This window comes from Equus przewalskii, chromosome 3 (assembly GCF_037783145.1).
Source record: "Equus przewalskii isolate Varuska chromosome 3, EquPr2, whole genome shotgun sequence".
Taxonomy (NCBI): domain Eukaryota; kingdom Metazoa; phylum Chordata; class Mammalia; order Perissodactyla; family Equidae; genus Equus; species Equus przewalskii.
The window spans coordinates 98,667,613-98,691,109 of NC_091833.1; the positions used below are offsets into that span (position 1 = coordinate 98,667,613).

Below are 23,497 nucleotides of genomic sequence, written 5' to 3' on the forward strand. Positions count from 1 at the left end.
AAAGATACTAACAATGCAGGGTCAGCATTAACTCTAGGACTGTAACTGTGGAAATGAGTGTCTTACTTTTTATTTTGTAACCAGTGACTGTTAGAAATTTTTTAAATCATTTTCAAGACTAATACTTTTAAATTTAACATTTGTAATTAAAATGTATATTGTAAAATTAAGTTATATAGTCAGAACACAGTATAATATTTAAAACCACTAAAATGGGTAAAATCTTGTTTTACTTTAAATTTCTTTTCTAAAAGTGTTTATTAAATAGCTTCCAAGTCCCACCTATAACCAACAAATTGTGATTGGCTAAATGCAGCTAGATATAGGAAGCTATGTTTACATTGCAGCCCTTGTTATATTAACTATATGATACTCAAGATTAATTCTTGAAAGGCTTCATTTTTCCCTTTGACTATATCCTCTTATCCTGGGTTTTTTTTTTTTTGCAGGGATGGGAGATGCAAGGGAGGATGGGAATAAGCTTACGATCCAGGTACCAATATTTGACAGGATCTAATACTTTCAGGAAATGTTTAGGTGAAATGCTGAGTAATATAATGCTTACCTAGTGAGTCGTTTAGGTGGAGGCCGCTCACCAAATTTTCTGGAAAAAATAAGAAAAAAAACATTAAATAGGCTGTATGACACACTCCACAGTAAGCTTTTTAGGCACCATGAAATCGCTTTTATGACTTATACTTCAACCCTACTAAAGATTAGCCTAAGAAGAAATCCTCTAGTAAACATCTATACTCAGGAAGAAAAAAATACAGACTTTACAATAGTTCTTAAACAACCCATCTAAGTAGGCTTTATACACCCACTCTGAGCATGTAGCACACTTATTAGATGAGGATGACAGGTAACTTCCAGAGGCACCTTGCAAAAAACACAACTAACTAAAGACCCCTAGTCTCACGATCTGCAGCGCTCAGAAAAATCCTCACAGCCTAAGAAGTGGTATAGACCTCACAAGTTTTTATCACGTGCCAGGCACTATGCTATGTATTTTTTATTCATTCTTCTCTTTAATCATTATAAAATAATTATATAATGTACACACTGGCCCATATTAAAGGCGTAGAAAGCAACCTGCCCAATGTCACAAAGTAAATTAAGTGGCAGGCTGAGCTGACATTTAAATCTGGATGTGGACTACTTAAGTAGCCTGTAGTATAGGGCCCTTCAAAAGAAATATGCTAAATGGACTAGCATAGAAGCATGTCAACTGTTTGGGAGAGGGCAAAGAGAAAAACATGAGCAAGGACAGGAAATCACATTTTAGGCTGGAATTAGAATACAACACACAGGTTCAGAAAAGGCTCTAGAGTAAGACTGGCTGAGTTCAAACCCACGATTTGGTGTTCACTCGCTGTGTGACCTTGAAATTACTTGACTCTCTAGACCTCAGTTTCTTCACCTGTAAAAAGGCACAGTGACTGTACTTAAGAAGCTGTAGAAGGGACTGAATGTGTTAATATACAGAAAACACAAATCAGTGTCTGGAATGCAGTAAGTACTCAACAAATGTTCGCAATTATTACTACTTTTTGGTTATAAATGGTTAAGCCAAAAGAATTAAATAAAGGAATCAAGTGTGATCTTATTTATTATTAATTCTCTTTGATTTTATCCTACAGGACATTCAATTTTAAAAAATCAAGAAACAAAACAAAATATTTCAGCAGCAACATCAGCAACACTGCTGAAGACCATAGGTTTTAAAACACTGAACCACTGGCTAATCATGAATTCCAGTTATGAAATTAAAGGCAAAAATCTACTCCTAAATCTTTTTCCACAGGGAAGATCTTTTTTGAACCTTTGAAATTGATTAAATGTACCATTATAACATATGATTACAATAAAACTGCCTCACTACGTTAGATGTAGGATATTTTACAAGAACCATGAAGTTTAAGACACTCTCTAAAATACTTCTTTGCATATATAATATATACATATATTTAAGAGCAGAGTTATACTTTCTAAAGAGAAACAAAGTGAGGTGCGGCCAGAATCTACCTAAGGACTTAAAACGGTGAAAATTTTAGAGAGGGACATAGTTGACAAATGAGATGAAACTTTTCAATGAGAATCATGATGCCACCACCCTTCATATGACTACTAACACTACAACCATCAAGTACCCTTTGGAATCTAACACAATATAGCATAGGTTTATTATGTGACCAGTAAGAGATCCACTGCTCTCAAAATTCAAATGTAAGTTTTATTTCTTGGTGCTCTGAAATGCTTTCGAAATTAGATTAACAACTGAATGTTCATTAAAGTATGTCTACATTCTTTTTTGGAAATACCCATCAGACGAAGTCAACGATTACATATATCATGCTTGTGCAACATCACTCCTGCACCCACAGGAAACACAAGAAAGAAAACTCAGCAGTTTGCCTCTAGAGCCTGAACAGCATCTCAAAATGATGCATTGTTCTATCTGGGTGCCATCCTAAGGCTAGGAATCTTATGAACATTAATAAAATTAAATTGTTTCTTCAGTATATAATAAAGCATATCTAATAATGGTTGTGTGCAACCCCAACCTGCTCTTTAATGCATATCCCATCACATTCCTATCTATCTCATTAAAACAAATGGTTACTGTACTAGAATGGGAGAAGAATAAGAAAACGAGTTTTCTGAAAAAAAGTCATGAAAGCTTAGTAGGTTCACAAAGCGTAATTCTGAAGGTCACAATGGAACTAAATTCTAATTATTTAATAAAACTCATAGGTCTGCATCTTAAAAAGTATCAAGTTATACCAAGGTAACTATATGCACCTTGCACTTATCAAGATCCATTTTTCCTACTAATTTGATGTACAACACACAAAACTTCAAGAATTACATATCTACTGCAAAAAGAAGGTCCATCTTTAAACATGAGTACTCAAGAAAATTCATGATGTAAAATTTATATTATGCATCAAAATAACCACTTTCCAGCAGAAATGACAACAGTCAGCTATCAATTACTCAGAGACTGACTATAATTTAAAGATTAGGTTCTGTTTCTCTCTTGAAATATGAAATAGTGATATAAGCAGGTACAATTTTTTACCTTTATTTGCAATCTATTTTAAAAACAAGATGTCTATTGACATGACCTGTGTTGACAACGGAACCAGAGTAGAGACCACTCTTACGTAAGATATTTTTCATAATACATGTATGGTATAGTTAATGCTGCAAAAATATCTAAATCCTTAAGTACCATAGTGACACTTTTAATTTTATGAAATTCTGAGTTAATTCCTCACTATAACAAAGAATCACTGCCACCCAATTTATCTTTTTGATATTACAGGTTATCAGTATCTCATGTGCATGAGTAGGTTTCTCAAATTTTATGCATATTATATAAAATGTAGTTTTGATTAAACCTAATAGTCAATCCTGTTATATATTTAATGTGAAAAAGTTATGATTCTGGCCTTTTTTTTTTTTCAGTAACAAGTAAAAGTTAACTTACATAAGCTGATTATACTCTAACCCATGCCCTTTCCTTCTTGTTCTGTTCCGTATACTTTTCCCTCAGACTGGGATTGATGAACAAAACACAAAACTCTGCACCATCATTACCTAGTAATGCTTATATAATACTCTGGCTCAAGAAGATTTACATTATCCAAAGTAGATATATCTTAAGTATAATTTTAAGCTAGCAAATTCATTTTACTTTAAATTCACTAGCTTCCCCTTTCTAAGATAAGAAGGCAAAAAAGGAAGAATTTAGGGAAATGATAATTACTGTAGCTAAATCTATTTTCATATACCTGGGAGTGTGAGGATTTTTTAAAAGTTGCCATCCATCATTAAACATAGTACTTCCTACCGTGAATAGTATTGAGGTTCCCACATGTCTTTCAGTCCACTAAAATTTTCAAGTAAGTAAAAAACCTGCATATCACACATCTCCTTTTTGCTCACGGTGGAAATGCAATATTGTTTTCTCCCACAACAGAGACATTTGCTGCTATATTTACCAATCTGTTAAGGAAGTATATGGCCACAAGCGTATTGAGGACAAACATGATAGAAGTTATCAAAACTTCATCATCTTAACACCTTTTCCAGCTAACAGATGCTTCACATGAGAAAACCAACTCAAAAATCAAAAAGGGGAAGAAAAGACAAAAAGTTTTTTTTGAATTTAGAATAATTTAGTAATTACACTGCTACAAAATCCTGACGTTATCTAGACTATTGTCTTGTAACAATATTAGAACTTCGACCTTAAAAACAAAGAGCTGTCTGGAAAAGCAAGCTCAAGGCATGTGGGAAACTCTTGTGTCCTTGGACTGTGGAACTAGAACTAATTTCCTCTATTTTTCTGTATTTCACGAATTTTCTGCTTATCACAGAAATGAAATTAAAATAGATTAAGGCAAGAAACATTGGTGTGGTATTTGCAGGAAAGCAGCAGAAAGGAAAGCAAGAACAACCCAAACTCACAAACCAAACTTTACACCAAACCTGCCATAAACAGTATATAAATTTCATACAGTTCAAAAGTACTGGGACTTTTGAACCATGACTTAAGAGTGAAAAGAAGTGGCACTTCAATGGGGAAAAATTAGGAAAACTGATTCATACCCTCATGGATCCATATCTGGTCCATTTCACTAGTAGGAGGAAACATACAGGTGATAAAAATTATTACTATAGTCTGTGGTATATGAAAACCAAAGCAAATGGTACTAGGAAGCTGTTTAGTAATTTACTCTGAAAAAATACAAGAGACTCATTAGAAAGGGCCACATATAATATTCTGTCCTTGCCTACAAATTCATTCACTCACTTAGTAGGGAACAAGTATAGGTACTTGACATACATCAGGGACACAAATCCACGCCCCATGGAATCTATATGCTATTTAGCACAGATGGACAATGACATATGTTCAAAGATTTTCAGGGGCTGGCCCCGTGGCCGAGTGGTTACGTTCGCGCGCTCTGCTGCAGGTGGCCCAGTGTTTCGTTGGTTCGAATCCTGGGTGCGGACATAGCACTGCTCATCAAACCACGCTGAGGCAGCGTCCCACATGCCACAACTAGAAGGACCCACAACGAAGAATATACAACTGTGTACCAGGGGGGCTTTGGGGAGAAAAAGGAAGAAAATAAAATCTTTAAAAAAAAAATTAAAAAAAAAAGATTTTCATTTATATAATTTATAAAAGCAAAACTCTTAGAAACAACTTAAATATTGTACTTATTGAATATGATTGAAGAGATTAATATTTGACCAACTAAAAATATATATTTTTAAGTAAATTTGTAATTTATCTTTATTTTAAAAAGAAGTTTACTCATTCTCTATCTATGGGGGGCCAGAAAACAGCCTATTAAGTCATACAACTTCGAGCAAGACAGCCTTTGCTGTACTTCAATTTCTAATTTTGAAACTGTTCTTACCTTAAGAACCACATTTAATAGCAATACTGCTCAAAACTTGGCCTGGTGTAACCAGTGTTCCCCGGCTACTTAACAAAGATGATCAAGGCATGATGTTTTCTCCTGAACCAGCACATTTATTAAACATGTTTCTATCAGAAGAAATAGCCTATGGGGCAGATGTCAAAGACATGCCATGCTCACCACTGGCTTCGTCAGGTGGAAAAACATGCTCCCCCTCTTACCGTGTACTGGGGAGAACACTTGAAAAGCATTGTTTCCTTAATTTTTAAAGTCCTTTTATTCTACCTTTTTCAATTAAAATAAAACCAAACCAACAAGCTTAACTTTATAATAGTCTGCCAGCAGTTTTTGTGTAAAGAAGCAGAAGAGTGGAAAGATATAAATGAGGGGTGGCTGAGACTATCATCTCCAGCTATTGTCAGCATCTGGCTTTTTAGGTACTTCCAATATTACTACCAGGTTAGGTTAAAAACTCATACCTGGGAAGGGATTCCCCCAAATTAAATCTGCAATAAACATAAGCCTCACTGTGCAGGTGGCACAACTGAGTCGGGAGAACACCGGCATCTAATTAAATTAACATCGCATATGAAGAGCTTATATGAAAAGCATGTGTCTTAAAATCTACAGCCTCAACAAGACAGGGCAATCAGACACTGGGAAAACTACTCCAAATTCATGTATCAAGAGACTGAATAGGACAAACCGACATCAAACGCCTCCAAATATGATGCATTAAGAAGAGAACAATATCACTTCTGTGACATTACTGCCAAAAAATGCAGAATCTGAATCTAAACATGAGGAAACATAACAAATCTAAATTGTAGAATAGTCAACAAAATAACTGAACTATCTTTTTAAAAGCATCAGGTTATGAAAGACAAAAAACAACTGGGGAATTGGCCCAGATTAAAAGAGACCAAAGACATAACTGAATACAACATACTATCTATAGGTATTTACTTCTGCTATAAAGGATGTTATTTAGAGAAGTGAATAAACCTGAATAAAACAGTAGATTAGAGAATAGGATTATATCAATTTTAATTTCCTGGTTTTGACAACTGTATAGTGGTTATGTAAGAGAATGTCCTTATTTTTTGAAGACTCACTGTAGTATTTAGATAGAAAAGGGCATGATGTCTACTTCTTCAAACAGTTCAGGGAAAATAAGGGTGTGTGTGTGTGTGTGTGTGTGTGTGTGTAGATATACAGAGGGATAAAGCAAATGTGGTAAAATATTAACACGAGGTGTCTGGGTGAACTTCTTTGTAATATTCTTGCAATTTTTATGTACACTGAATTATATCAGAATAAAAAGGCCACACCCAGAGAAGCAATAATCTTGATCAAGTTGCTGGCTTGACCCTGCTTGCCAGGAACCTGGTGATGACAAACCTATCAAAAAACATTCAGAGGAGGTGATACATAAGAGACTCTATGGCCAGCTTCCTGCCATAGCTTTTATGTTCTTATGACAATTACTTAAGAATTGCTTACTGTAGATTTAAAGTTTGATAATACCCAGCGTTGGCGTACAAGTGGAGAAACAGGAACTCTCATGCACTGCTGGGAGTTAAAATTTGTGCAATCTTCTTGGAAAACATTTTGGCAATGTCTATTGTAATTCAAGATGTGCATTCCTTTGAATTCCTAGCCATTCCAATTCTGAATACAGGTAGACAATTCGTCACTGTGCAAAAATATGCATACAAAGATATTCAACAAAGAAAAAAAAGCTATTCAACAAAGCACAAATTGTATTAACAAAAATATTTAAAAATCCACGTGTACAGTGAAGAATAGACTCCTGGTTACACAGCACCTCCCAGTTAGGCCTATATATACATACAAAAAGCTATGCATTTAGTAGCATTAATTTTAAATGAGGAAATGAGATGTACATTTTCATCCCCTGCCCACAAGTACATATATAAAACAACAAACACTTACCCTACACACGATTATTAGTGATAATGGTGGGCAGCAGCAAAAATTCCATTTTGCTCTAGAATGCATTATATAGTCTGACAGATGTTTTAATCTTTACTAATTAAGTTTTGCTTAGGTAAATAGCAAAATAAAACCGCCTTCTTTAGACAGCAACTGAAAGCCACTGACCCACCAAATTTAGAATACAGGTGACTTAAAACAAAAACAGAGAAAGGTATATAAGTTAAGAATTCACCCCAAAAAATGGTCACAAGTAAGCAAATTTCACTAGAGGAATTTTTTAAGAAAAAATATGCCAGACTCAAACAAAGAAATTCATACCCTTTTGGAAAATGCATACCTCCACAAAGGGAAATACAATGCAACTTATTTAAAGAGGTTCCAATCTTAAGCGTTTAATTTTTGCTAAGAACTCCTTCTGAACTCAACAACAAAAAATCAAACAACCCGATCAAAAAATGGGCTGGAGACATGAACAAACATTTCTCCAAAGAAGATATACGGATGGCCAATAGGCACATGAAAAGATGTTCATCATCACTGATCATCAGGGAAATGCAAATCAAAACTACACTAAGATATCACCTTACACCCATTAGAATGACAAAAATATCTAAAACTAATAGTAACAAATGTTGGAGAGGTTGTGCAGAAAAAGGAACCCTCATACACTGCTGCTGGTGGAAATGCAAATTGGTGCAGCCACTATGGAAAACAGTATGGAGATTCCTCAAAAAACTAAAAATAGAACTACCATACGAGCCAGCTATCCCACTACTGGGTATCTACCGAAAGAGCTTGAAGTCAGCGATTCCAAAAGTCTTATGCACCCCAATGTTTACTGCAGCATTATTTACAATAGCCAAGATATGGAAGCAACATAAGTGCCCATCAACAGATGATTGGATAAAGAAGATGTGGTATATATACACAATGGAATACTACTCAGCCATAAAGCAGAACAAAATCGTCCCATTTGCAACAAGATGGATGGACCTTGAGGGAATTATGTTAAGTGAAATAAGCCAGTTAGAGAAGGACAATCTCTGTACGACTCCACTCACATGAAGAATTTAAAAATGTAGACCAAGAGAACAGATTAGTGGCTACCAGGGGAAAGGTGGGGTGGGGGGTGGGCACAAAGGGTGAAGTGATGCACCTACAACACGACTGACAAACAATAATGTACAACTGAAATTTCACAAGATTGTAACCTATCATTAACTCAATAAAAAAAAAAACTTCTGATACCACACTTGATCTTATGAACCGTCAAGACGTGAACAGTGTCATCTGATGACAGCGCACAAAGTTTATCATACATGCAAGTCACGGGAGAGGCAGGCAAGCATTGTGGTAAAGTACATGCGCTCGGGAGCGGGGTTGCTAAAGTTCAAATCCCAGCTTTAACGCAAACTTGTCTTAGTCACTTAAACTCTCTGTATCTCAGTTTCCCGAAGTGAAAACACAGATAAAAGTACTTCCATATAGGATTCTTGCAAGAACTTAAAAGGTTCATATGTGTATAGCACCCAAAAGAGTGCCTGGCTCTGAGTAAGCACTCAATAAAATGCCACTACTCCTTCAATGCTGGACTACTGAATGACATTTACTCTAATGAATATACTAAAACTAATATGGACTCTTCAAAACATGTACATATTTATATTGCTTTAAAATACATATAATTAATCATACGTCTCATAAGGGATTCATATCCAGAACATATTAAGAACTCCTATAAGTTGGGGCTGGCCCCGTGGCCGAGTGGTTAAGTTCGCGCGCTCCGCTGCAGGCGGCCCAGTGTTTCGTTGGTTCGAATCCCGGGCGTGGACATGGCACTGCTCTTCAGACCACGATGAGGCAGCGTCCCACATGCCACAACTAGAAGAACCCACAACGAAGAATACACAACTATGTACTGGGGAGCTTTGGGGAGAAAAAGGAAAAAATAAAATCTTTAAAAAAAAAAAAAAAAGAACTCCTATAAGTCAACAAAAACCTGATTTAAAAAACAGGCAAAGGACTTAAATAGACATACTTCCAAGAAGATATACAAATGGCCAATAAGCACATGAAAATATGCTAAATATCACTAATCATTAGGGAAATGCAAATCAAAAACATAATGAGATACCACTGCACACCCAGTGGATGGCTATTATCAAAAATAACGTGTTGACGAGGATGTGGGGAAATCAGGACCCTCGATCACCGCCGGTGGGAATGTAAAATGGTGCAGTCGCTGTAGAGAACCATACAGCAGTTCCTCCAAAAATTAAACCTACATTTACCGTATGATCCATCAGTTCTACTTCTGGGTATACACTCAAAAGAAGTGAAAGCAGGGACTCAAACAGATACTTGTACACCAATGTTCATAGCAGCATATTCACAACAACCAAAAGGTGGAAATAACTCAAATACCCACTGATAGATGAATAAACAAAATGTGGTATATACATACAATAAAGTATTATTCCTCCTTAAAAAAGGAAATTCTGACACATGCTACAACATGGATGAAACTTGAAGACATTAAGCTAAGTGAAATAAGCCAGACACCAAAGGACAAATATTCTCTGATTCCACTTACATAAGGTCCCCAGAGTAGTCAAATTCATAGAGACAGAAAAGTAGAACGGTGGTTACCAGAGGCTGGGGTTAGCGGTGGAATGATGGGGGGCGGGTTGGGGGTGGGAGGTCTGGAGAGTTATTGCTTAACAGGTAGAGAATTTCAGCGTAGCAAGATGAAAAAGTTTTGGAGATGGATGGTGGTGATGACTGTACAATAATGTGAATGTACTTAATGCAACTGAACTGTATGCTCAAAAATGGTTTAAATGGTAAATTTTATGTTATTTAGTTTACCAAAAAAAAAAGTCTAGGGGTCGCCTGTGGCTGAGTAGTTAAGTTCCCATGCTCCGCTTTGGCGGCCCAGGGTTTCGCCAGGTTGGATCCTGGGTTCAGACATGGCACCACCCATCAGGCCATGCTGAGGCGGCATCCCACACAGCACAACCAGAAGGACCACAACTACAATATACAACTAGGTACCGGGGGGCTTTGGGGAGAAGAAGAAAAAAAAAATAAGACTGGCAACACATGTTAGCTCAGGTGTCAATCTTTTAAAAAAGAGAAAGTCTAATTTTGCCTTAAACTATGGCTTAGAGAGGAATAATGGCTCAGTTTTGAGGGATCCTACATTACTGCCAGGTCAGGTTGCAGTGGCTGCCCAGTAACTTAGAAAGAACAGACAAGTGGGGGCCAAAGCAAATGAAAGAAGAACATCAGAAATACATGTATATATAGATATAAATGGCTCCTACTACCACCAAGGCAAAGATACAAAATGAAAGAAAGAAGTATGTTCTAGAATCTACACCTCCTAGGAAGGGCAGCTCAGACTTGCAGCTTGCAGCATGCAAGCAATCCATCAAAGACTCTCTGGGACTGAACATCTTCCATGGAAAATCCACAAGTGATCATGGAAAATTGGCTTGTACATATGAGATGAAATCACACAGTTTTCTTCCTTGCACCTCTCCTCTTATTTCTCACCCTCACCTCAAATTATAAGCTGTGAAGATTTTTTTCTCTCCACAAAATTTCTGCCAGATATGCTGAGGTTATCAGTTCTCTGAAGGCTAGGTAGTAGTCACTTGAAAATTTTTTTGCAGAAAGAAAGAAATCTGATATTAATCAGAAGAGTTATTAACTTTTCTCCCATCTTTTGAAATGCTCTTTCCATCTCTAGTGAGACTTAAAAAACTGTTTTCACAAGCCAGCAAAAGTAAAAGAGATATTTTCACCCCTTACTTTAAAATGAAATTTAAAGGGTCACAGGGTACAACCATCCTTAACAAGATTTCTTGACCTGTTCTCCATGGGGTTCTACTCTTAAAAACATAGGCAACATTTAGTGTATAGTACTTTTGTCTGGGAAGAGGTCCAGCTATCTGCTAACCATTGTTCAGGACAGGCAAACAAGGAGTGTTTGGCACTGAGATGGGTCAGATCCCCAAGTGACCATCAACGATTTTTGGTAGGTGAAGCTTGACTACGGCAGAGAGGGCCAAGGATATTTTTAGTGAGTCTATGAGGAAGACATGTTACACTTCAGGAGGCTTCTCAGAGTAAGTTCCTGCCTCCAAAGAACTAAGAAACTACAGAAAAAATAGGTAATTTTCAGCTAAAAGAAAAAACCACACTATTTAGCTAAAAGACCTTCTGATTTTAAAGCTGGACTCTATACTGAGTCCTAACACTGTAGAAATAAAATTTTCCAAGTGCCTGATGAGGAATCAAAAGGTAGACTTGATGCAGAGAGGCCAAACACTATACTAGTAAGCTCCCATCACATGGAAGAAATATGAGGAATAGAAAAGAAATGTTTCCCTGTAACAGTTAAGTCTGTCCCTAAATTAATACTGATTTAGTCTGTGGAATGGAACAGCCTCAGTATCATGCAATTAGGTGGTACATGAAGGCCTGTGATTGTTCCTTAATAAAAGTACACCTGAGAATGCAGTGATACTGCTCGACCATTGACAATAGTTTAAAATATATGCTTGTTGACTTGCGATTATTATCGCTGATGAAGTTTAAAAGCAGTCAAAATGCTTTATCCTCAAATGTGTACAAATGAGTACCAAGACATGTACAAGAATATCCAGAGCATCATCAGACATAATAACCAAAAGCCAGAAACAACCCAAATGACCACTGTCACAGGATCAAATATAGAATAATCATACAATAGAGTGCTATTCAGCAACGAAAATGAACAAACTATCACTACATATGCAATAACACTGATCAATAGCAAAAGAAGCCAGACTCAAAAAGGCACAAAATTGTTATGATTCCATTAATATAAAATTCAAAAACAAGCAAAACTAATCTTTAGTTACCTTTGAGAGGAAGGTATGGAGACTAGGAGGGGCTACAAGAAGGGTTCCTGGAGAGCTGGTAATACTCATTTCTTCATCTGTACAATGGCCACACATGTATATCCACTTTGTAAAAATTCACTTTATTGTACATTTATGATTTGCGTGCTTTGCTTTTCTGTAGATATATTACTTTAATTTAGTAATGTATACATATGTATAATTTTTTTCAAGTTTTTTGAATGAATGGCTGGTTTTGGAAAAAGTTCTTTCCTGGACTTTATTCCAAGTGTCCTCAAATTTTATTTTAACATCAAAGAAGGTTGTGATTTCTAGTCCTCCTCGGCTACATCATTTCAGGATGTATGTATTTCATATTAAGAAAAGTTAGGGGCTGGCCCCAGGGGGGCCAAGTGGTTAAGTTCATGCGCTCCACTTTGGAGGCCCAGGGTTTTGTCGGTTCGGATCCCGGGTGGGGACATGGCACTGCTCATCAGGCCATGCTGAGGCGGCATTCCACATAGCACAACCAGAGGCACTCACAACTGGAATGTACAACTATGTATGGCGGGGGCGGGGGGGGGGGGGGACGGGGGCCGGGGAAAAGAAGGGGAAAAAAGAAAGATTGGCAACAGATGTTAGCTCAGGTGCCAATCTTTAAAAGAAAAGTTAAATATTAAGTCAATGAGGATTTAAGTCCTGACAAAATTGGTCCTCTTCCCTCTCCATCCAAATGGCAGATCATATACATCAACAATCTTCTCTCCTACTTGGTAGGCAAAAAATTAGGATCGACTGTGGTCCTTTGTTTAAATCATCTATCACAAGAGTATGCATGTTTAAAAAGAAAATCACTAATTATTCAGTGTCATGGAAAAATACTGAATATGTACTAGGATTAGAATGCTATTGTTAATTTTAAAATTAGCTTCCTTTGTCTTTCTCACGTAAAACTGAGATGATGGAGAAGGAGAGAGAAAACGGTACCACTGTTGACCAAGATTCTACTTCCTTTTTTCTTTCTTTAACTGTTTAACACGTTTAAGTGCCTATTTTGTGTTAGGCACTGTACTAGACCCTTGGAACACAAAGCAGCAAATAGGAGACATGGTCTCTAACCATATAGAATACACTACAATAGCAACTACTGGAGAGCCGCCACTAGGCTACATATTGTGCATGCCTATCTCACTTCCTACCCCCATAAATCTTATAAGGTAGGTCTATTATGCTGATTACACAGACAAGGAAATCACCTTAGAAACTACCTTGCCCAAGTTCACATAATGGTGAAATATGGTTCAAAATGTAACTAGAGTATAATGTTCATGATTTTCCATATACTCTGCATTAAGATAGAATTTAACTGCAGTTCAATTCTGGATGTTAACATGTGAAGATGGTGCCCAGGGTATAAATTTTTATGATAGGATCTTTAAGCGCACTAATTGATCCTAAAACTTTCTATGATATAGTACAGATTTGGCTTCAGTGAGGAATCAACAAAAATCCTGAAAGGAAAGAAACCTTCTTTCATTACCCTCCTAATACTTTCAGCTAATGACTAAATTTTATAAAGGGAAAAAGGTCTTCTTCGATTACTAGAAAGTGAAAAAATGTTTTCAAAAGCTATAAATACATAAAATTCAGGAAATCCGAAGATATCTGCTAGAAGAACCACACCTTGGCCAACGTATACATATATAGACATGTGTGTGCACATATACGTTATGTCATAAACTGGACAATTACTCTTGCATTTTCCCTGGACTAGGGGAATATGTTACAATTGCAGTGGGGACTATGGTCTCACGACTTTAGTGTTTATACTATCAACCATAATTCTGCAAAGTACATTTTTTCTGAGTTGAAAAGGACCAAGAATCTACACAGACATCTTCAGTCTAATGAAGAAGTTTTGCATTCTTCTTTTTTCTGTTGGTAGAAATTTTGCAGGCACAGTACCAGCCTAACCTCCATCAAATCATGTTTGGCCAATTTCTTAAGCAGCCAAACCTCTAACACACAGTTTGGTATTCTAAAGTATCTGAATTCAGCAGTGCATCTGCCTTTTATTTTTCTTTTAAATAATGTAGACCAGAACATTTATGGATAGGATAGCCAAAATAAGGTCTAATGAATAAAGAAAAGGCTAAGCTTTATAAGGAGTTAAGCTGTTTCAAAGAAGACTGTGCCCAAGGGAAAAAAATAAAAGATGGCAATTATCACTTTAATACATGTAAACTAGGGCACTGAGTTAAAAGGGAGAATAGTCAACAAACAAAAATAATTAAATGATCAAAATTCCTATGTTTGGAATGAGGAAGAAGAGATTTCCAAAAAAATTTTTTTAACACCAATGCATGACTAAGGAAATGCCTTTTTTGCTTGAGTGTTAATACCCAAAACAATACATTTCCTTTGAATTGTAACTTAGCTTCTGTTATCACATGTCATATTATAATAATCAAACCTACATTTATGGTAAAGCCAAAAACTACTCTGAAGAAGTGGTCTTAACCACAATTCAAAGCTTAAAGAATGGCTTTCTGCCAAGGTGTATCCAGGCCATTAACCTGTCCTGCCGTCGTCTTGTACTGCTAGGACCAAAAGAGCAGGTCCAGTAGCTAGTATCTATCTGCTCACTGGAGCCTTACAGGAGGCCATAGGGATCTGAAAGGGGAATATACAACACAGGGGCACAGCGGTGGATGGTGCAAAATCTGACAGCAAGTTGCTTTGCCTTGGGTGGTACTACAGGCAGCCTAATACTTCAACAACCATCTGAGGAGCCTTTGCTCAGCGGAGGCAAAGGAAAGGTTCTGAACTGAGAACTACCATGAAGAGACTGAAAGTACAGATCATCGGTAGTAACTCACGGTGGTGAAGCACTAGCACAAGAGCAAAAGCCTTGGGAGTTTGAGGGTGTCAACGAGGACACCACGGATAAGGCCTCTAGTAAGTGTAGACTTAACTTTCACAGTTTGGGTCATTCATGCCATATATCTACTTGGTATTTTGCTGTGCTATGAACTTAAATTATGCAAACTGCAAAGCTATTGTGTTACAGTGTTAATTTACTAGTTAACTGTCCAGTCAACTGCCTTACATCAAATCATCTAACTAGAAAATAGGAGGGTACTTTTTCTTTAAAGATGAGCTCCACTGTAGCAACTTAATTCTTAACACTCCTTCTCTCATCAACTTGTAAATATGCAAGTTCCCTAAAGACAGGTGAAGTCTCTCTTCTCTAGAGTACTAGTATTAATGACCTCTTTCTTTCATTCTTGTCTTCGACCACAAGCAATTTCTTGACAAAGCCATCGACTGTATTCCCAAATTATCTTCTACATCTCCATAAGGTTAGATGAAGCTCTCATTACTAATTAAATCCACAGCTTCCTAAATTGGACTCATATAGTAGAACAGACAAGCAGAGGACAATGTAACAGAATATATCTCCTTATATATGCTCTCATTCAATTCTCATGAACAATCCTGAGAGGTAGGCCTTATTTCAAAATGAGAAGGAAGAAGTGAAGCTCAGAAAGTCACAAGGTAGGACCTTCTCCTACTTCTGATTACACATTGATCACACTAAGACTGAAGATAAGACAACCCACGTATAAACATAAGGAAGCCATACACTGGTCCTTGAACCATTTATATCTTCCTTGCCCTCTCCAAATAATGACTTTTTTCCCTAATTCACTGATAAATTAATGCCCATTCACTTTTTCCATTAAACAAACCACTTATCATATGAAAATTTAACGTTTCAGAAAAATCACATTAATCTGCAAACCATTTCCCAGGAAACCAAAACTGTCAAATCCCCAAGATGAAAAGCTGTAGTAAGCTAACTAGAGAATATGAAACGATGCCATAAGGTTAAATCAAACAGGAAGACCTGATTGTGTTAACATCTCTAGGGATTCGTCAAACGCAGTCTTTCAAGAACTATAACTAAGTATCCCAGTAATGAAGAAAATGCCAATCTGTTTCCACAATAAACGAGATGCATAGTGGGCTTTTTAGGCCATAACTTTTTTGTTGGACACGCCGTTTTTTCCTTTAAGCGGCAGAAGTGTACATTAGAGAAATACGGCCAAACCTGTAAGTTTGTATTATTCACATTAAAGTTGACTGAAACGCATACAATTTTAACATCAAGTTTTCAAATACAAGTCTGTATACAACATGTGCTGACTAAATGAATGAACCCTAACAGCAAGTCATCTGTTAAAAAAGAAAAAAGGTAACAAAAATAAAAAATTATCATGGAATCGTAGCTCTTAAATTATAATATTACTTAGAGCAACTGTTTTGAATTACACAATGATTATGAACAAACTTATCTGAAACACCTAATAAGTGATTTTCTACAATGGAGGAAAAAAATTATAGTCTCCCAAATGAGCTGATACTAACTGTACAAATTTTAAAATGAGGTGAAAAAGAACTATTTCACCAAGTCCGAAGAGCTGAAATGACGACTGATATCCTGACCTTAATGAAACTACCTACTTTTCCCACGGAGCCCTACAAAGATATAATGCTACAGGTTACTGCTGTTACCTGCTCAACAATAGCAATGTTCTTTAATGAGGCATGTTGACACATCAAAAGTGATAATCAACATTTCTGACAGATTCCATGAAGAAGTGGCATCAAGACCTAAATGGGGCTACAAACAATACACCTGAAAAGAGGTCTTAGACGTTTACGTCCCTTCATGCAGTTTTGTGGAGTCTAAAACTAATTTGACAGGAAATCTGCACATACCAGGTGCAGGTCTCAGCAATTTCACACAGGCAATTTTTTATTATAACAATAATCACATGCTAATAGTAAGATCCATCACGTCTAAGCCAATAATAGAGACACAGTTAAATTAACTACCTGAGCTTTTAAAATTGTAGTATCTTCTAAATTTGAAGGCAAGACTAAGATTGAAATGAAATCCTTAATTCTAAGTGTAAATTTGAACTTTGGAAGAGAAACCAAAGTTAAAGGAAAGTCATTCTAATTGTTAATTTTTTCCTGGTTATCCATCAATGCCTTGGTTTGGTTCTAGTATTCCTCAAGAATTAATCCTACAGATCTGGCCATTATACTCAACAAACTGTTTGTTCTTAGAGAGGGACCACTACTTGTCCTGGGTCACACCTCCTCACTTTTGGTCAACCTCCTAGGAACTACGTTTTATGCTATTTTCATGGCATCCTCACTTCTCACTTAGCTCGCCCAGTTCTCAGACTCTCAAAGCACTGTTCACATATTATTCTAAACAGGAAGAATACAGAGCAAATTCTTTTGTTTGCTCAGGTTGCATGTAAATGAGGGAGGAAGGGGGTTGAGGGGTAGGAAGAGAAGTAAGAAGAGAGAGAACACAGGAGCACAAGAGAGTAGTAAAAAGAAGAGAAAAACTGCTTGAGGAAGTGTCAGAGCCACCAAGTCAGGAAGAGAAATAAGAGAGAGCAAAAGTTTCAGCGGCCATAAAAGGGCAATTGTCTACTTCCTAACTAACCAAATCTGGTCAGTTCCAAATATGGAAATGTTTTAGTTCAAATACAGAGCTTTTCTTCTGTGGGATAGGAGCAGAGATCATAATCATTCTTTTCCTATAAAAAACAATGTCACACTTGGATATCTACCGTTGTGTGAGAAAAATCTGTTGAATTATTACATAAACTATTTCCAAGTTTTGCTCCCCCAAAGTCCAGGTCTTTCTAACAAAAAAACACTGCAGCTCTTTCATAGTCATTCTAGAGCTTCAGTCTCCATATCTGCAAAATAAGAACATTAATTTTAACAACCTGGAGAGCTGTATGAAGACCAGGTTAATACATGTAAAACGCTTGGCAAGGGGCATTTTTTAAATCTAATACTCATTAAATGTTAACTATTATGAACTCAGATTTTCTCAGCCTTTAGACTTACAAACCCCAATTCACCAAAGAGCTCAGTGATGACAAAACGGCAGAAACAAAGATCATTTCAAAATAAGATTACTTCCTTATATATCTAATCATTCTCCTCATTTGTAAATTAAAAGGTTGGTAAACAAGAGAATGATCAGTTCTGCCATGAAAAGACAGACGCATGTCTTAAAAACATTATTAAAAGTTCACTCATTCGACAAATATTTACTGAGTACCTGCCAGAACTAGTCACTGATCCCGGCCTGGGGATACAGGAGTCGACAAAACAAAACCTGTATAATTCGAGGGGTGGGCGTGGAGACTGAAAACTGGTTCCCTGCAGGGAGAGGGGCAGCTTTTATTTCAAAAGTGAATTCTTTCAGCGTATTTTACCTGCTCCAAGTCAATCCTGTTTTAATATACTTCTGTTACCTGCTTCTGCCCCATTCCTGCCCCTGGGCTAGAATTTCTCACTCACAGGTTAGTTTTTCCACAGGAATTTCACAATAAAGGAGTTTTAATAAAGCTAAATTTCATGCACACTTGATTAATCTAGCTGCCACCAGCAGGACTTCTAAGCACATTTTTAATACCTTTAACTGTCCACTGTCCTGATAAAACACAAAAGCAATCGGGAGTAAATGCTTTGAAAACCTTCTCTGTCCCATCTCCCCTCAACAATAGTTGCTCAACCCCAACAGTTACTCTCCAGGATTCCTTATAACAAATAATTAAGGAGCAGGGGGGAAGGAAGAGGCAGTTGTCTTTCCTGACCACTATTTTCCAAAGCAGCACATTTTCAGTCATTATTTTTAAAGACTGTATGTTGACGTGACAGTTGTTAAAGCAAGACCTGAAGACTTGTGGAGGTCAACCAAAGCTGACATTATTTTATTTGCAGTTCCCTCTTCATCAAGTAACAGCCTCACAGAAGTCACTGGCTCTGATGTGTAAGAACCTGGCTACATCGCTGGTAAGGTCTCCATAGCGAAAACTGTACTCCTCATTTAAGTAACAAGTTTGAGATTTTGAAGAAAGAATGCATGCACATTTTCCTGCTCATTTACATATTCTCCTCATAATCCCCCAACAGGTCAATAGCATAAGATAAACTGACTTCATTGTATTTTTCAAGAGATTCCCTGATTTTCATGACAATTACTGACACAGCATATTCCACTTTACAATTAGGTTCACACTTAGGAAACAGGATTCTGAAGTACTCTTTTACTAGATATCCCAGATCCCATAGACATGCAAAATAGTATTGTTTTTCAAAGTAATGAAATATAAATTAGTTTGACAAAGCGCCTAATGCTAACAATACTGCCATTTAGTCAAAAGATTTTTAACACTTTATCTTCAGAATCTGAAACATCTTTTTAAAATAGTCTCAAAACAGTTAATCTTCATTCTTAGTGATTTTAACTTGTTTTTAATAACCAAGAGTATACTGGAATCATATCTAATAATTAACATAGTGACTTATGATATGCTCTTTCTTCTAATCTTAGATGAATGGTTTGGGTGGCGTGTGGCCACTGATCTCAATTCCGGGCCAACTAAACCAGAATGTACTTTAGTTTTCTTCTAAACTACACTTTAGGAGGAAAAATGTATCAAAGAAAAAGATGACAAGTTACTCTCATGCAGGATGATAACCAAAAGGGGGATACAGTTTTGAAGAAACAAAAACCACAAAGTGACGACATGAAACCCTGCACTCTCAACAGGATAAGCAGCATGAGGCAGAAAGTGATGAAGTCGGGAGTAAACATGACTGAAATAACGAGGAAAAGCCAAGCAATGATACTGATAAGAGCAGGAAGAACTGCAGAGTCTGGGAGAAGACAAGGTCTGGTGGGGGATGGGGGGATTTGGGGAAATAAAGTAAAAGAAAAAAGGAATTCAACTCTCCCATTCTCCAAATCCATCGACTCTCGTTCTCTGCCGCCACTACCAGCAACATATGCCTGCACATGCTGGTGCAAAGACAAGCAATCATCACTGGGGTAGCTGACCCACTGGCTGGGGGGTTATTACTTTATCTTGCTAAGTTCAAAACATGATTTCTAAGTTTAGTATACAGTACCCAGTTCAGAGCAGGAACTATATATATTTGACTCAATTTATAAGAACTTGCAGAGAAAGATGAATTGTGCTTATTATCTTTTTGGCCTCCTTTTTTGGCAAAGATTTCTTCCATTTTTCAACTCCCAAGTGTAGAAAACTAATGTACAAATTCCATTGCTATGAAACAATTTACCATAAGTCTTCATTCTCTGACTGTTTTCTAAGGAGGAAGAAACTGTATGTTAGACACAATCTTAAAACATACACATACTGATACTGCCCTATTTGAAGCTTTATTCACTTTAAAATATTCACCAGAAACTCTGTGATCATCTTCAATAAACCTATGAAGCAAACATCTGCTGTTATGAGGACGTTACAGTAGGCACAATAATCCCTCAAAAAAGAAAATCATAAATGTTATCAAAATTCTCACACAAACAGAAGCTCTAACATTTGACTACTTTAAATATTTGTAATATATCTGATTTATGCTTAAGTTTTTTGCAACATTAAACTTTTAATGGAAAAATGAAGTGGATGGGTTTTAGGATTATATATCATCAGTGTTTTGTATATTGTTTTTAATTGCATGGGTCACTTTCATCAATGCAGAGTAAATCCCTCCACAACTAGGAAATACAAATTTCTTCCCTATGTTCCGAGCCTTTAAGTATTTACCAGGGCAAGCAAATGCACACACTCACACCCCCTAATAACACAACAAAAAACAAGGTTTCCAAACTAATTAACTGTTCCTTGCCATCAGAGATAAGACTACTGAGTTGATAATTCTGTTTTAGATAGCTGAAGTCTTTTCTGGCTGGGGTCAGTTTGACAATACAAGTTTACCCCACTATGCGAAAGTTCGCTTTACGCCACTTCGCTTTTACAAAAGACCTACATAAGTACTGCTTTCACTAAATGGAAGAAACCCAAAATGGATTTTCGCTTTCACAAAAAAAGATAAAAGGCAAAAATAGAGTTCAGCATTCCTTTTGCAGCGAGCCATTACAGAGGCAGTGCGACTGGGGCCACCAAGCTCCTTGCCTGGGAACTACACTTAGCATCTCAGCATCAAGCCACCATAGCTTTGAACTATGTCTGTTAGCATCTCTGCTTTATTTCAATTTATTTTGGTAGGTTATTTTTGGGGTCCGGGAATGCTCAAAAGTTTTTCCCATATAAATTAATGGTAACTGCTCCTTCGCCTTATGCCATTTCAGAAAGCTTATGAAAGTTTTCATAGGAACACTCTACTTTCGGATAGCAGAGGAAATGTGTATAGATTTATAAGACTGAGTTTTATAGTGTCCTGGTTGATCATCACTAGAACTTGGGTCTCTGCAATCCAATACATATACATACCCTTAAAACAAAAGTTTTAGGAAACTATATTGTGGATCTATTCATGATATTTCCTATTCTGTTCTTTTCCGCTTTTCAATTAGCGAGAAAAAAAGGCAACTTATTAAACTGACTCCAGAACAGGCTACCACTGGCAGTTGGAAAAGCACTAATCTACGAGTTGATAAATACCAGAATATATGCAAAGGGGCAGTATACTAGAAAACTCTACTCAATAAAACAGCCTTGGTTAACGCCAATCAAAAGCCACTGCTATTATGTACTCTTCTCCTCCACTCCTTTGATATTCTCCTGTAAGAACCTTTACTTCAAATGAAAAAGATAGTAGGGGAATCCCTGAAGGTGATACAAAGTATGGCATACCATTAGAAGCCACAGACTGACACTTACCCTGGTCACTTCTTCTCAACAAGGCAAAGCAATATAAAACTAATACCACTTCTTAGGGACATCTGTGACCATGGGAGACATACACTTACTGGAACTAAAACGATCCAAACAACGTAGACACGAATGTGTATATATTTTGTTTATTTCAGCATTTTAAAAAACCGAAACAGAAATCGTCTTTTCTACATTCAGTACACACTGATATTTTACTTCCTGTTCTAATACATGTCTTAATGCTGATTATAACCCACTAAATCAATTTCTTGACCCACTAATGAATGGGTTGAAACCTGCCAATTTGAAAAACACAGCTATAGAGGAGGCACAAATCAATCTAGCAGGAGAAGAGGACCATAGATAAATTACCAGTCTGTAGTGGTCACCTTCTTTCACCAAAGAGAAAAAGTCCAAAGAATTGAAAACATCAGTCAAACAGTGATAATTTAATTCTAGGAAGATCACAGGAGAAAGTTTAGACTCAGGATAAGAAAATATGTAATACCACCCCACCCCCCAAAATAGAAGTTTCTGATCTGGCATTTAATAATCACCACTGTTAATCTAACAATGACTTCCTGCGTGCTCAACCCTGAACTAATTGTGTGTATAATTTATACAAATGTGTACGTATATGTATACATATACATATATACACTCATATAAATGCAATATATAAATTATATAATTACATACTTATGTTTTTATATTTTTAATATATAAACGTGCATTTTTTTTCCAGATCATTCTTACAACCTGTTAAAATAACAAAATAAATGTTAGATCTAAAACACAGGTCAGTTGGCTCCAGAGTCTAATCTCTTAACCACTAAGCTATAAACTCTTCCAAAGGGAACAGGAGTTCCCAACTCTGGCTGTGCATCAAGAATCCTCTGTGAAGTTAAAACAAAACAGATGCCCAAGTGCTACCCCATTTTTAAAGCTGAAATAGCAAATATTAAAGAGAAATATATTTTGTAAACAATGTATTATTGAATACCATCTCCAACCCATTATGTCAGAAAATACCTTTTTGGAGAGTAGATACTACTCTGTGTGCCATTGGACATAAAATATCTGGTTGAACTGAATGATTGCCTTGGTTAATAAGCAGTTGACTCTACCTTGAAACTTAATTAGATCACTGTCATTATAGACTAGAATTTAATATAAAGCAGTCTGTCTCAGGATTACTAACTAAATTCCATTAAGAATTTAACTGCTGGCATGTCAAAAGGATCTTAACATAAGGTAGCCTAACTGATGAAAATTATGGACTGCACAGTATATTTCTATTAAATTTATCTATCCATGATTTAAACCTCTATCTTCCCAACATGTTTTCCTTCATTAATTAAAAGATAAAGAATTCTGAACCTGGTGTTATATTAATGAAATGAGCAGTCTCCCTGGATTGATCCACTTCCACCAGCCTTAAGAAAACAGTTAGTAGCAA

General features: G+C 36.5%; 1 protein-coding gene across 9 annotated transcripts in view; it reads right to left on the reverse strand.

The window, feature by feature from the left end:
- RBPJ (recombination signal binding protein for immunoglobulin kappa J region) overlaps nt 1-23,497 on the reverse strand; it is a 223,212-nt gene that overhangs the window by 44,272 nt on the left and 155,443 nt on the right. For 8 of the 9 annotated variants that reach the window (XM_070613033.1, XM_070613034.1, XM_070613032.1 and 5 more), the window contains one exon: nt 566-604. In XM_070613033.1, coding sequence (XP_070469134.1) covers nt 566-604 — 39 coding nt within the window. Of the gene's footprint in view, nt 1-565; nt 605-7,397; nt 10,185-23,497 lie in introns of those variants that run through there. The other variant, XM_070613037.1, reaches the window with a different exon arrangement.